The following is a 13,128-nucleotide window of genomic DNA, read 5'->3' as shown; positions in this document are numbered from 1 at the left end:
AAGAATAAAGCAAAAGAACTGTGTCAGACAACTCCATTGTGTTGCACTAGGTAAAACTGCAATTCTAAGTTTAGGAAATTCTCATTGCCTAGCAAAATCCCTCTGAAATGAGGAAAAAAATGCATCCCCATGAATGAGGGTTCTACACATAACTTAAAAAAGGTGACAAGAGAGGAATAATTAATTTGCTTTTGCTAAGAATGCTTTCTGGGAAGTCTTCCCTTTTCTTTTCAAGAACACCTCCAAAATTTTGTTGCATTGATAGCATCTTCTTGCTTCCTAGACAGAAACCATCTCAAAAAGAATGGGAAAAAAATTTGGAGATCATGTCAAGGCAGAGTTCATGACAGATTTTGTCATTCAACATTTTTTCAAATTTACTTTACAAGTGGTAAAGCAATTGTAAGAATTAAAGAGTAGAATATACGAAGTACATTGCAATTGTAGAGCATTACTACAACATTGTTGTTTCTGTTTTTATTTAAGAATCTTTGCTGAAAATGTTTGTCCTCTATTAGCATGCTTGCCAGTGTCTTCTACTAATATTAATATTCAATCTATCAATTATAACACTATCCTATAAGCCACCTGGCTTAATATGCAGAAGAAAACACTTTATTTGAACTTTAGAATTTACCACTACACATAGACTTACATATTTAATTAAGATCTGAGAGTACAAAACAGGACTAATACTTCCCTTTATAACAGATTCTTGCCTGATCCAAACAGGAAACCACCTTCTCAGTTTTGAAAGTTTTAGGTGAAAGTATAATTGTGCTACTCTAATATATGTAAACATGGCTTAAGTGACAAAGGATGGTTCTGGGTGACACGTATATGTGTTTGCTACTTTTAACAAAAAATAATTTAATGTTTTTGCAAAGCACAGGAGAGATTTTGACTTCACCTTGTAAAAATCCTGTGAAATCCAGACTGTCCCCTATTACAGACAATTCCCTGAAACCGGTTGGAATATATTTCCCAAAGGAAGACCTTCACTTTGTTATCTTACACACAAATAATGTCAAAGAGTAGGTAACAAAACTGGAAACCATAGGGCTCCAGTGAAGGTATAAAGCCTTGAAACTTTATTGATCTCTTTTGACTAATACTTACCACAATGCATATTGTTATAGAGCTGATAGATTCCAGAAAGACAAGCGTAAATGCCAAACTAAAAGACAGCTTTCTTTCGACTTGAAGGGTTTTGTTTTTTTTTCTTACAATGGAAATGTGCTTGTTCATAGTGTTATATATGGAGTGGTAATTCGTGTCGAGAAAATGGTTGATATTAATAAAGAAGGGGGAGATTTGAGAGTGTGGCCATGGGGGTTGGAAAGCCCCGTGGTTGAGATAACATTAGACTCTTAACGATGAGGCCATCAGGAATATAAAAGAGTTTAGAGGGAACAAAGAAGGGTGATTCAGGAGACTCCATGCAGTCTCGGGTCTCTTGTTCTCCTGCTGTTAAGGCATCGAAGTTTCTGTGTGTTTGCTGTTGTTGTTATATTCAAAGTTGTTTGACCAATGAAAAGTTGTTTTGAAAAGAACTGCTGTGGAGAGAAGGGTATAAGAGGGGAGCCTGCCCTCAAGATTAAAAAAAAAAAAAAAAAAAAAAAGGCAACGCGATGTGATGAAGTTATGTCATCAATAAGCAGAAAGAAGGAATGAAAAGCAACAGGCTGGCAGAACAGAGACCAGGACGGGAACAGGCACTTTGATTGCCTCATGAAGATAGGTTCGGCCAGACTCAGCAAACTGCTCAGAGCAGCTCGTACAGAAAGTCACCGGAAATGGGCGCACCGGAGCTGGGAAGAAGCTCAAGCTGAGAGAAGTGGACCTGTGCACACAACTGCCTCTCGCTGGTAAGCAGTTGCGCATTATGGGGAATCATACGCCCTTAGGAACAAAGACTGTCCTGGTAACCTTACAGCTTATTCTTCTTATTAACAATCAGACAGTTTATGATCCTGAAATACGGGACCAAACTGAGGTCGAGGTGTGGGACTCTGCAACTAGAAACGACAAGGTTGCGGCGGGATTGCTCAGCATCTGGCGAGCAATCTCTGAGGCCTTAAAGAGCCATGTGGGACCACAATTACAAACGTGTGGCTTGCCAGATAGTGAGGGAGCTGTGGGCTCCTTTACTGATCCGACTGCTACGCTAGGGGCCCCTCTGCTGCTATAGCCATCGAAGGTCTTTGCTGTTACGCCCCCTTGCTGACCTGGACATGCCTTTTGACCCAGGCCTCATTGGCCTTGAAAAGGAGATGGATATGCTTTTCTTCGATCTGGGAAGAACGGGATACATAAGGCCTGAAGACTGAGTTGCTTGACAACTTAAAGCGAGACATATTGTTCAAAAGGAATGGAAAATGGAGACTTGTTAGTAATCAAGAAAAGGAATGGAAAATGGAGACTGTTAAGTTATGGAACTTAGAGGATTGTTTGTTACCTTTCCTGATTGTACATATGTATAGGCGTACTCGAGTTTAGTATGTAAAGCAATGTTCTGTATATTTAGAATGTTTGATGTTCATGTGTGCGTGTTGGTGGAGTGTAGACTCCCCACACACCCCGTGCTGTTTACTTGCCTTTTATACCTTTTAGAAATATTTGTTTTATAAATATTACAAAATTAAGATTGAGTTGAGACTTCATTTATAACAATAGCTCTGGAGGTCAGGGTCAGGCAGGTAAGGGACTGCTCAAGGGCCTGTTCCTGCTCTGACTTACTTTGTTGTAAATATGGAGAACAACAGTGCCACTGCTGCTAGTGCAGTTACTGCATAACAAAATAGGTTATGGATGGGAGACATTAAAGACAGATCAAAATTCTGGAATTTTTCAGCCATACCAGCCACTGGTAGAATGGGAATTTTTTGTGAATGGGAATCATACAACCAAATACCTGTATAATTGCTTTGTAATTTTCTGTCAATCAGAGTCAACTTTAAACTTCACCTTTGTGAAAACAAAGGTTTTAATTAGATTTTTGTGGTTGTGACTGTTCTTAATTATACCCATACAAATGCAGACAAATACAAATGCAGTACAGATACACATCTCATTTGAAAAAAATGTACCAATTGCAAAACTTTACAAATTATTCCACAGTGCTGTTCAGTTGGCTAAATTTTGAGTTACATGTGTGAGAAACACTCCGTAGCCAATAACTTAGGCTCAGGCGAGGATCTCAGTGAAGTAGTAATTTATTCGCGATTGCAATGGCGGGCGCCCCACAAGCAGGAGAGAGCGCATCTACTAGTTCCAAAACACAGTTTATATACCTTTTGATGGCAGGACCCTCCCCTGTTTCCCCACTGAGTGGGTAATCCAGGTTCACAATCTATCTGATGCTTCACAAACAATGCATGGCCTTCAGTCGCCGGCCTGTTAAATTTCAAATTTCTTTTGCCATTTTTACTGCTTGAAGTGGTAATGTTTCTTCACTTATCTGACTTGACTTGACACCGTGATTTTCACCTAATTGTCCTAAGGAGTCTGATTGTCTGCATTTTACAAGGTCGCCTGCTAAACTTTCTTATCACTGTAAGCATATCTCAGTACCACATTCCCTCCTTCTAAACAATGTAACTCTGCAAAAACAACATTTCTATTCCCACACATGCAAGACCTACTGATCAAACTGATTATTTGCTAGTGACCACACATAGTGACTGAAGAGGTTGCAGGTGAAGGATTATGAACCCAGAAAACTAGAGAATCTGACCATTCTTCTGACCTAGAAGCAGACATGTCTGATGCCAGAGATAGGATTTTACTGATATGCTAATATTTCTCAATGCATTAGAGCAGCTAAGTGTCACTTCAATGCTCACACAGCTGCCTTTATGATGCATGCCATATACAAGCTAGATTCCATACTCCAGATGTAGGACTTCTTCTGTATGGGATTTTTGTTAAGCAGCAGTCAGTGGGTGAAAGTAGCTATCAAGTATATTTCGGTAGGTAAGAAAAAATGAAATTAATTAAGTACCCATCCTGGTAAAAAAAAAAAAAAGAATTATCTGAAAAGCAGTAATAAGCAGCTGGTTTTGATCTGCAGTAAAACAACTGGAAAAGTTTATGGAGGAAAAAAAAAAACTATTTACAAAAAGGTTGTAAAGCAAATCAAAGGGAAAGAAAAAAAATATTTTTTTTCTCTTCTGCTATATTTTCAGTTGCATTTGAGTAATGTGTGTAAGCATTTCAGGATGCCACTTGCAAAACAATGAATATATTTGTATGTTGCAAAAATAAATGCATAAACAATTTCATATATTTGATCATAAGGGCTTTACTAAAATTTAAGTTCATACTGAATTTAGGTGAGGAGAAACTCAAAGGTGACCTCCTAATTTTGCTATTTCCTGAAGATGTAATATTTCAAGCAGATTGGATTAAATAAAACATCGTTAATTTTACTTTCTCACAGAAATAAACTCTATATTCATAAACCCTAAGAAGAGCTGGGAATTACCGAATCTCTGTAATTGTGCAGTTTTACTGAATTCTCCACCCTTACTATTACAATTAAGGCCATTGTTACAGGCAGCCATAGAAATGGAAATAAAATTGCTTTTGAAGCACAGAGTTGACCTTCCCTTCCTCCACTCTCTACCTCAATTTGAAGACTTTAACATTTAAGTAAAAATAAACCAGACTCCAAATATACACATCTTTCACCACCTTTATTTTGTTGAAACTGATGAGGGATTATCATTTGAGCTAGCAACGCAGCATCATAATTAGCACAATAAACATGCCTTTTAAAGTACCTCATTTTATATTATTTGTGAGATACATTTTTATTTTAAGGTATGTTTGGCTATGCAATTTTATGATTCTTCTTCAAGCATGATGCAAGTTCTCTGGAAAATATAGAAGATAATGAAATCACTTCAGTGGGCTTTGAGTGGTGCCTATATAACTCAGAAGAACTTCTTGTTGTATCTGTTACTGTATTAGAATAAATTAGCCAACTGTCTTCTTCATAACTAAGAGAATTTTGCTAATTCCGCTGGGATTCCTAAAAGTAAGAAAGAACAGGGTTTGGACTTTTCTTATTTTTGAAGTGTTCCTTTTTATGCTTTCTTGTATCTGGTTGTAGATGGCTCTTCTGTCTTGAAAGCGTAATAAGGTCCAGTTGTAAGAAGCTGAGTTTAGCAAAATTTGAAACTGGAAATAAGGTGGAGTGAGAGTAATGAACCATTGGAACAGTTTACTATAAAGTGTGCTGTAAATTCTCCATTACTTGGAGTCACTGAATCATGACTGGATGCCTTTTGAAAAGACATGCTCTAGTTCAACCACAAATTTTTGGACTTGATGTTGGAACTGCTGGAGAAAATCTACAGTCCAGCTATGCAGGAATTCAAACAAGGTGATAAAAATGAATCTTAGAGGCTGTGAGATCTATGGATATGTTTTCCACCAGACTATACCGAGGTACTCTTAAGTAAGATCTATATTCAGCTATTACTTGTTGACAAAATTTTAGTGCCAATCAATAATAAAAGTAATTATTTTCTCTCTTTACCAAAATAGAATTCAAATTCTGTAATGATAGTGATGACAGTAGAGGCTACCCCTGTAATATAGTCTAGTTATTAGAGAAATACTGTCTCTGGTTTAAAGTGATTTTTTTTCTCAAGAACTCTGAGTTCAGCTGTTAATAAAAAGTAGGAATAATTATGTCTTAGCTTACTGAAGCTGCCATTATGTTCTTTAATGGCTTAGCACTGAAGTAGTAACTTTTTCACTTGTTTCAAAGGGAAACCTGAAGAAATTTACTATAACTAGGACATTTGCCATTCTGAATCTGAAAAACTCTAGATGTGCAATAAGTTGTCTGAAAAAGGCCACTTGCCATGGATTTCTAGCTTGATCTTAAAACAGAAGAGACTGGCTTTGGTTGAAAAGGCATGAGAAATGTATACAGGGTTTTGGGAAAAAAAGTCACACTACCTGTGTTATCATCACATTATGGGAAAAAATGCTACAGGACAGAAATAAAGGAAGAGCACTGAGATGGAGATCAAACATGGTGGCTGTTTTACAAAGGCATAATGTGTTCTTCAAACAAATGCACAAAAAGATGTGATCATTAAATGCTGTGCCTTATGGCAATATAACACAGTCTCATATTTCAAACTGCATATTTAAACCAGAAGGACAGTACATCTCTTGATATCATTCCAGAGTATCACCTCTTTAACACATTATGATATTGTAGAGTAGTTGAAAACAATTTGAATTTTTTACAGCCTCATTACCAAAACTGACTGATACCAAGTATATGAGACAAACTTTTCTCCCGTCCCCTCCCGTCCCCTCTCGTCCCCTCTCGTCCCCTCTCGTCCCCTCCCCTCCCCTCCCTTGTTTTACTCAGGTGGGCAGCTGAGATCCATCACAACCGCTCTCTCACTCTCCCTCCTTAAAGGAAAAGAGGGAGAAAATACGATGCAAAGGGCTCACGGGTTGAGATAAGGCTGGGGAGAACACTCAACAATTATTGTGATGGGCAGAACAGACTCAGAGTAGGGAGATAGTAAAATTTATTGTCTATCACAAGCTAGAGAAGTGAGAAACAAAGCAAAGAAACCAAAACCACCTCCCCCCACCTACCCTCTTCCACCTCCTCTCCCCAAGCAATGCAGGGGAATTGGGGATGGCGGCTGTGGTCAGTCCGTGATGCTTTGTCTGCTGTTCCTTCACAGTCACTCTCTGCCCCTGATCCATGTGGGGTCCCTCCCACGAGATGCTGTCCTTCCCAAACTGAGTTAGTGGGGGCTGCCCACAGGCAGCAGTTCTTCAAGAACTGCTCCCACATGGCTCCGTACCACGGGGTCCATCCATCAGGAGCAAACTGCTCCAGCATGGGTTACCCATGGGCGGGTGGCAGCTCCCCCCAGACCCCCTGCTCCTGTGTGGGCTCTTTTCCACAGGCTGCAGCTCCAGCCCGGGGCCTGCTTCTGTGGGGGCTCTCCATGGGCTGCAGCCTCCTCCAGGCCACATCCACCTGCTCTACATGGGGCTCCTCCACGGGCTGCAGCATGGAGATCTGCTCCATATGGGACCCATGGGCTGGAAGGGGACAGCCTGCTCCACCAGGGGCCTCTCCACAAGCCACAGGAGAACTTCTGCTGAGTGCCTGGAGCACCTCCTGCCCTTCTGCACTGACCTTGTGGGCTGCAGGGCTGCTTCTCACTCCTCTCTCCCAGCTGCTGTTTTTTTTTGCTAGTACCATAAGTACTAGCAAAAATATGACTGTAGTTAGGGAAAATTGTCTTAGCCTTGGTCTTTGTTAGCAAAACACCTGTAAATAAGTAATTGGCACTTAGGGTAAAAAGACTAAGTGCTGAACTTTATTTTTTCTACATATATCTTGAGGGAACTCAATCCTTAATTATTATTTTTTGTTTTTATTTTTTAGCTTAGTCTTCTAACTAAAATACTAATTGCTGGAAAACAGGGCTCACTGCCATATCACACTAATATTTATGAGTTAAGTCAGATGATACATAGAATTATCCTGTATCCTGTATCCTTTGATGATGTATATTGATCTTGACAGCCAAATTATGAAATGTTGAATGTGGGCAAGTTTTTAATTGGATCAAAGCCCAAATAAAGCATTATACTTAAACCCTCCATACCTTTGTGAATAAAAGTTGTTCCACAACTTATGAAAGATTGTTTAAAGTCATTTTGCTCATGTTATCTGTCTCCATACCCCATGCATTCTTCACTATGGCTTATTCATGCCTTTGGGAACAACAGCCTCCATTATGGTTGTGCATGTTGTTTGGGACATTTGCAGAGAATCCTGAGGTTTTGGTACTTAGGATTGAAGAGGTTTGCTTTTTTTCACTCCTGTGTGTTAAATTCCCCATTCCAATTATAGTTCTTGGTATTGATTATAGTTGAGAAGCAAGAGACGATTTTGTCTAGTGGTTACTCTGGGTACTGTGAATTCATGTTCCCTCTCATCACTGCTTGTCACGCTTACTGAAATCGCAGTCTGCCTATCTCAGGATGGCTTCTTACTAGGCATGTCTAGAATTCCCACCAAAAGCGGAAAGTGTTTCCAGACATTTATTGAATGAACAGTGCTTAAAAAGCTGTTTTCCTGAGCCTTCAAACAACCTAAATCTGTACCTTTGAAATTTAGGAGTCATTCTGAGGGATGTTATCTTCAGAAAGAACATACTTAAAGCAGTTTTAACGGCAGCACTGTGACTCATTGTTAATTTCTTTTTTTTTGGAGACATAGAGCTAATGTGTTTATTCTGTAACTCAGTAACTTCTCAAGCTTTATTGACAAAACCCCAACTGCCCTGTTCCCAGTTAGCAAAGCCAAAGCCTCTAACTTTTCAGCCTTACAGCTTTCACAGCGTTAAATAAACTGAACTGAAAATAAAAATAACATTATAAAAATATGATAAAAATATTAATTGATAAAAATATTAATTCCAAGAAATAGGTTGCTCATTGATTTGAACTTCGTGAAAACATGAAGACTTTATTTGCAGATAAGCTGCAATATTTTTATTGAATATGTCTTAAATATAATACCATGATGAGTGACTTACCCTTTCTTGGTGCTGCAGGGAAAGTGTTTGCACTTGAGTCGAAGAACAGCTCTCAGGGTCTGGATTTAGCTGAAGCTGACAAAGCTTGTGTTGACCTGAATGCTCACTTAGCAACTGCAGAAGAACTGAAAAGAGCTGTGGTGGACTGTTCCTTCACTGGCTGCACCACGGGATGGCTAGCTGATGGCTCCGCTGGGTAAGAACAACAGCATAATCCTTCCAGAAAAGTATGAATATGTGGTGGTTTTACTTGGGTGGGTGGCTGAGCTCCACCACGACCGCTCTCTCACTCCCACTCCTCAAAAAGGAATGGGGAGAAAATACGATGAAAAGGGCTCAAGGGTTGAGATAAGGATGAAGAGATCGCCCAATAATTATTGCAACAGGCAAAACAGACTCAGCATAGGGAGATAGTAAGATTTATTGCCTGTTACTAACAAAGAAGCGAGAAACAAAAGAAAGAAACCAGAAGCACCTCACCCCCCATCCACCCTCTTCTACCTCCTCCCCCCAAGTGGCGCAGGGGAATGGGGGAATGCGGGTTATGGTCAGTCTGCAGTACTTCTTCTCTGCCGCTCCTTCTTGGTCACTCTCATCCCCTGTGCTGTGGGGTCCCTCCCATGGGATGCAGTCCTTGCTGATCTGATCCAGTGTGGTCTTCCCACAGGCAGCAGCTCTTCAAGAACTGCTCCAGATATGGGATACCACGGGGTCCATCTCTCAGGAGTAAACTGCTCCAACCTGGGTCCCCCACGGGCAGCAGCTCCTGCCAGGTCACCTGCTCCTGCGTGGTCTCCTCTCCATGGGCTACAGGTCCAGCCCAGAATCTGCTCCAGCAGGGGTCTTCCACAGGCCGCAGCCTCCATCGGTGCAGGTCCACCTGCTCCACCGTGGTTTCTTCCACGGGCTGCAGCGTGGAACCCTGCTCCACCGTGGTACTCCATGGACTGCAGGGGCACATCCTGCTTTACCATGGTCCTCACCACAGGCCGCAGAGGACTTCTGCTCCGGCAACTGGAGCACCTCTCCCCCTCCTTCTTCACTAACCTTGGTGCCTGCAAGGTTGTTCCTCACTCCTGTCACTCTCCCAGCTCCTATATGGCGCAGTGTTTTTTTTCCCTGTCTTAAATATGCTCTCACAGAGGCGCAAAACAATATCGCTTATTGGCTTGGCTCTGGTCAGCAGTGGGGCCCTTACCTAATATGGGGCAGCTTCTAGATTCTTCTCACAGAAGCCACCCCTATAGCCCCCTGGTACCAAAACCTTGCCACATAAACCCACTACAGAATGACTGCAGTCAAGCAAGTCTTCCCCTTCGATTATGATGATTGTTGAAAAACACTGGCCACAATTCAAGCATTGTGACATATATCTAAAGGTATCATTCTCTCATTATTTCTTATTCCTTTTTCCTACTGAGTTGTTGCCATTTGTTTTGCCTGGCTCATAGTGGGGTGCTAAGCCCCAAAGGAGCTTGCAGCCTGTGGACACATTATTGGAGTTAGTATCAATGCTTCCACTGACTCTGTCAGTACAGACTCAATTTGCTGAGCTTCTCATGAAAACCAAGTATCTGTCTCAGGTATTTATGTGTGTCTCAATAGATGATAGGCATCCTCAAATATGTCTGACTTGTAGTGTACGTAGATATGATAATGCAAATGTGCTAGGGAGTGGGTTAAGAAAGCTTACTAGGGAGCTGATACTGTTACTGGGCATGCTGAACTCTATTTTTTGAGGTAGCTCAGGGGACTCCACATAACACTAGGCTCAGATTTTTCTCACATTATAAGTAGTGTTACAAGAAGTAAGGACGAGAAGGAAGCAGGGTGAATCCAGCACAGCTTTTTTACTCTTCTGTCATGAATATTGCAGAAATACAATTGATTTTCAATGAAGTTTACAAATTTGAGGATACACATTGTCCACATTTATTTTTAGTGATAAAATGCAGCTTGCAAAAGACAGAAAATTGCTACTACTAATGAAAGGTAATATTTAAACAACCTCAAGCAAAAGCAACTAGTTCTCGTGATCCTTTATTTCCAGGTGATTTTTTTTTTGGGGGGGGGGGGAATTTCTTTGTATGTACTTCTGGTCATTCAAAAAAAATCCAGAAATCCCTCAGGATAAAAGTGATCTAAACCCTAAAAATTTTCTTCTTAATCCAGTTGCTGAAATGCCTTGCTGGCTGAAGAACCAGGGAAACTGTATCCATCTCTAAGTACATGGCAAAGTTATTGTAGAGGTAGTTTCATGCAGTCTCTCTGTTATGGAAGTAAGGAGATGATGAGTAGGAGAAGGAACTGCCCCTTTTTAATCTAGTGAGTACCACCAGTTAATCCTGAGAGATCTTCAGATTTTTAATGTAGGCACTGGATCTACAATTATGAGTAGACCAGTTGTGGATCTATGGCTGAATATCTTCAAAATGAAAATTGGATACAGTGATAGCATTGTGCACATCACATCATAGTGATGTGAGAATGCATGTCAGCATGCTTATGGCAAAGAAGGAGGGTTTTGATTCCTTCCATCTTTCCATACCCTGTTTCTCCAATAAAACTGTCCTTAATATGGAAGTCTGTAAATTGGTTATCAGAAAGGACATTATGGGGGTACATGAGCTTGCTTTTCTGAGCAGTCATCACATCTGAAGATCACTAGAGGGCTTCACCATGCAGTAGTTCTTCAGAGATCCTGTAAAATGGAATTTGATACTCTCTTCCCTGGGACAATTTTACCTATGGCTGGGCAAGCACCAGAATGTGTGTTATTTGGTTCACTGAACTGAACATTTACGACTCTTAGGAAGAGTATGCCTGGAAAGACTATACTGGTTTCACTATTAGTTAATGCAGCCCTGGAGGAGCAAATGGGCAGTTGAGTGCAAAGTATACAAATGAGAGAAAGCTATTCAAGTTGGACAAACCCAAGCGGAATATGAAGATATTTCAGAGGGAACTTAGGTTAACGGGCAAAATGGTGACAAATGGTGTTCAATGGTAATATACTCAGGAGCAAATATGCAGTCTACTTCAAAATAGTTTACATGTATGAAGTTATCTCTCTCAGCTTAGGAAAGATATGAGGACATCACTGTGGATGGTATAAAGAAAACATCTGACAAACTGCAGCTGTATTAAAAAAAAAAAAAAAAAAGAGGGAGAGAAATTGCTAGAGTGCTTATGGGATGGGATGTGGATTGTTAAGAACACACACACATATATAGGTCAGTGTAACAACCAGAAAGGTACTAAAACAGGCTCAAAAAGGGGCTCAAGAATAATTAAAGGTTTGGAAAAGCTATTGAGAAGGGACTCAACATATTTTTACCAAATCAGTTATTTATTTATTTATTTAAATGTTTCTACAGGTACTGGTTCAATACTTAGGAATTTATTTAATAAATTGAAAATACCAGCAGGGATAAAGGATAGACTAAGAATATGAACACCTCAATCCACACTACTCAACTGATTTAACAAGGAGAGGGTAAAATAGGCTTCAGAGCATGCCCAGATAATCAGACAAGAAGTAAAGTTATTTCCAAAATAGAAGATTCTTAACTGGGAACATCTTGTGTTATTTATTTTGATGCAGCTCCACATCTTCAACTGTGATGACACAACCCAAGGAGACAAGTGACCTCCCACACTTAGCAGGTCCCAGACCATTTTGGTCTTTATAAGCTGGAAGTAATACCTTGGATTCCATCCAGAAGCTGACTGGAATCACTTGCAGATCACAGAGCTTTAGTCTAATATTCTCCCATATCCTTTTGGACTGTGTACATCAGAAAGGAGATGAATAAGAGGGAACATGATAAAAGAAGGTGGTTTTTTTTTTTTTTTTTTTTTTTCTCCCTGGAAAATATTACAATCTTTCCTCTGAGGAAAACTGGATTAGATACTGACAGTAGAAGCAAGCACAAACAAATGATATGAGTGAATTCATTCTGGTGTTGCAGATGTCCTGACACACTTCAGTCCTCCTTACATCACATAGACTTATAACCAAATATAAAAACTAGTAAGGAAGTAAGGACTTTCTGACTTCTTGACCAGTTTTTCAGGTTTTGCACAAACTAGTAACAGAGAGGATTTTTGCATTTCTGATGGCTATTTTTGGTGTTAATGAATATCCAACTCCTAGTATGTATACCCATTGATGTTGGCTGTTGTGTCCTTATTATCGTTTTACATCCCAGAGGGCTATAAAATGAGGGCCCATAAACCCATGGAAGTTTCTCTTGTGGCTGAGTGCATTTCTGAGTCAATGTCAATGTGGTTGGTTTCTGAGCTTTACTTCTTATGCAGGCAAAGAAGAGAATTTGTTGAAAAAAAAACAAACCAACTCTTTCACTTGGGGTACCTGTCAATTTTCTGACATAGTTTTCTATACATAGTTATATGTTGTTGTTTTTTTCCAAATACTTCCACTCTTCTGAGACCCTGCTTGGAGTACTGCGTTCAGCTCTGGGACCCACAGCATAAGAAAGACATGGACCTGGGTCAGGAGGAGGGC

General features: G+C 40.1%; 1 protein-coding gene across 2 annotated transcripts in view; it reads left to right on the top strand.

Moving 5' to 3' along the window:
- The window catches only part of SUSD5 (sushi domain containing 5), a 61,092-nt gene that overhangs the window by 18,723 nt on the left and 29,241 nt on the right, over window positions 1–13,128 (top strand). For both annotated transcript variants that reach the window (XM_084511572.1, XM_084511571.1), the window contains one exon: window positions 8,619–8,796. In XM_084511572.1, the coding sequence (XP_084367698.1) occupies window positions 8,619–8,796 (178 nt within the window). The remainder of the gene's footprint in view (window positions 1–8,618; window positions 8,797–13,128) is intronic.

This window comes from Aythya ferina (assembly GCF_964211825.1).
Source record: "Aythya ferina genome assembly, chromosome: 2".
NCBI lineage: Eukaryota > Metazoa > Chordata > Aves > Anseriformes > Anatidae > Aythya > Aythya ferina.
The sequence above is the reverse complement of the archived record's forward strand: the minus strand, read 5'-3'. Positions and strand labels throughout refer to the sequence as shown.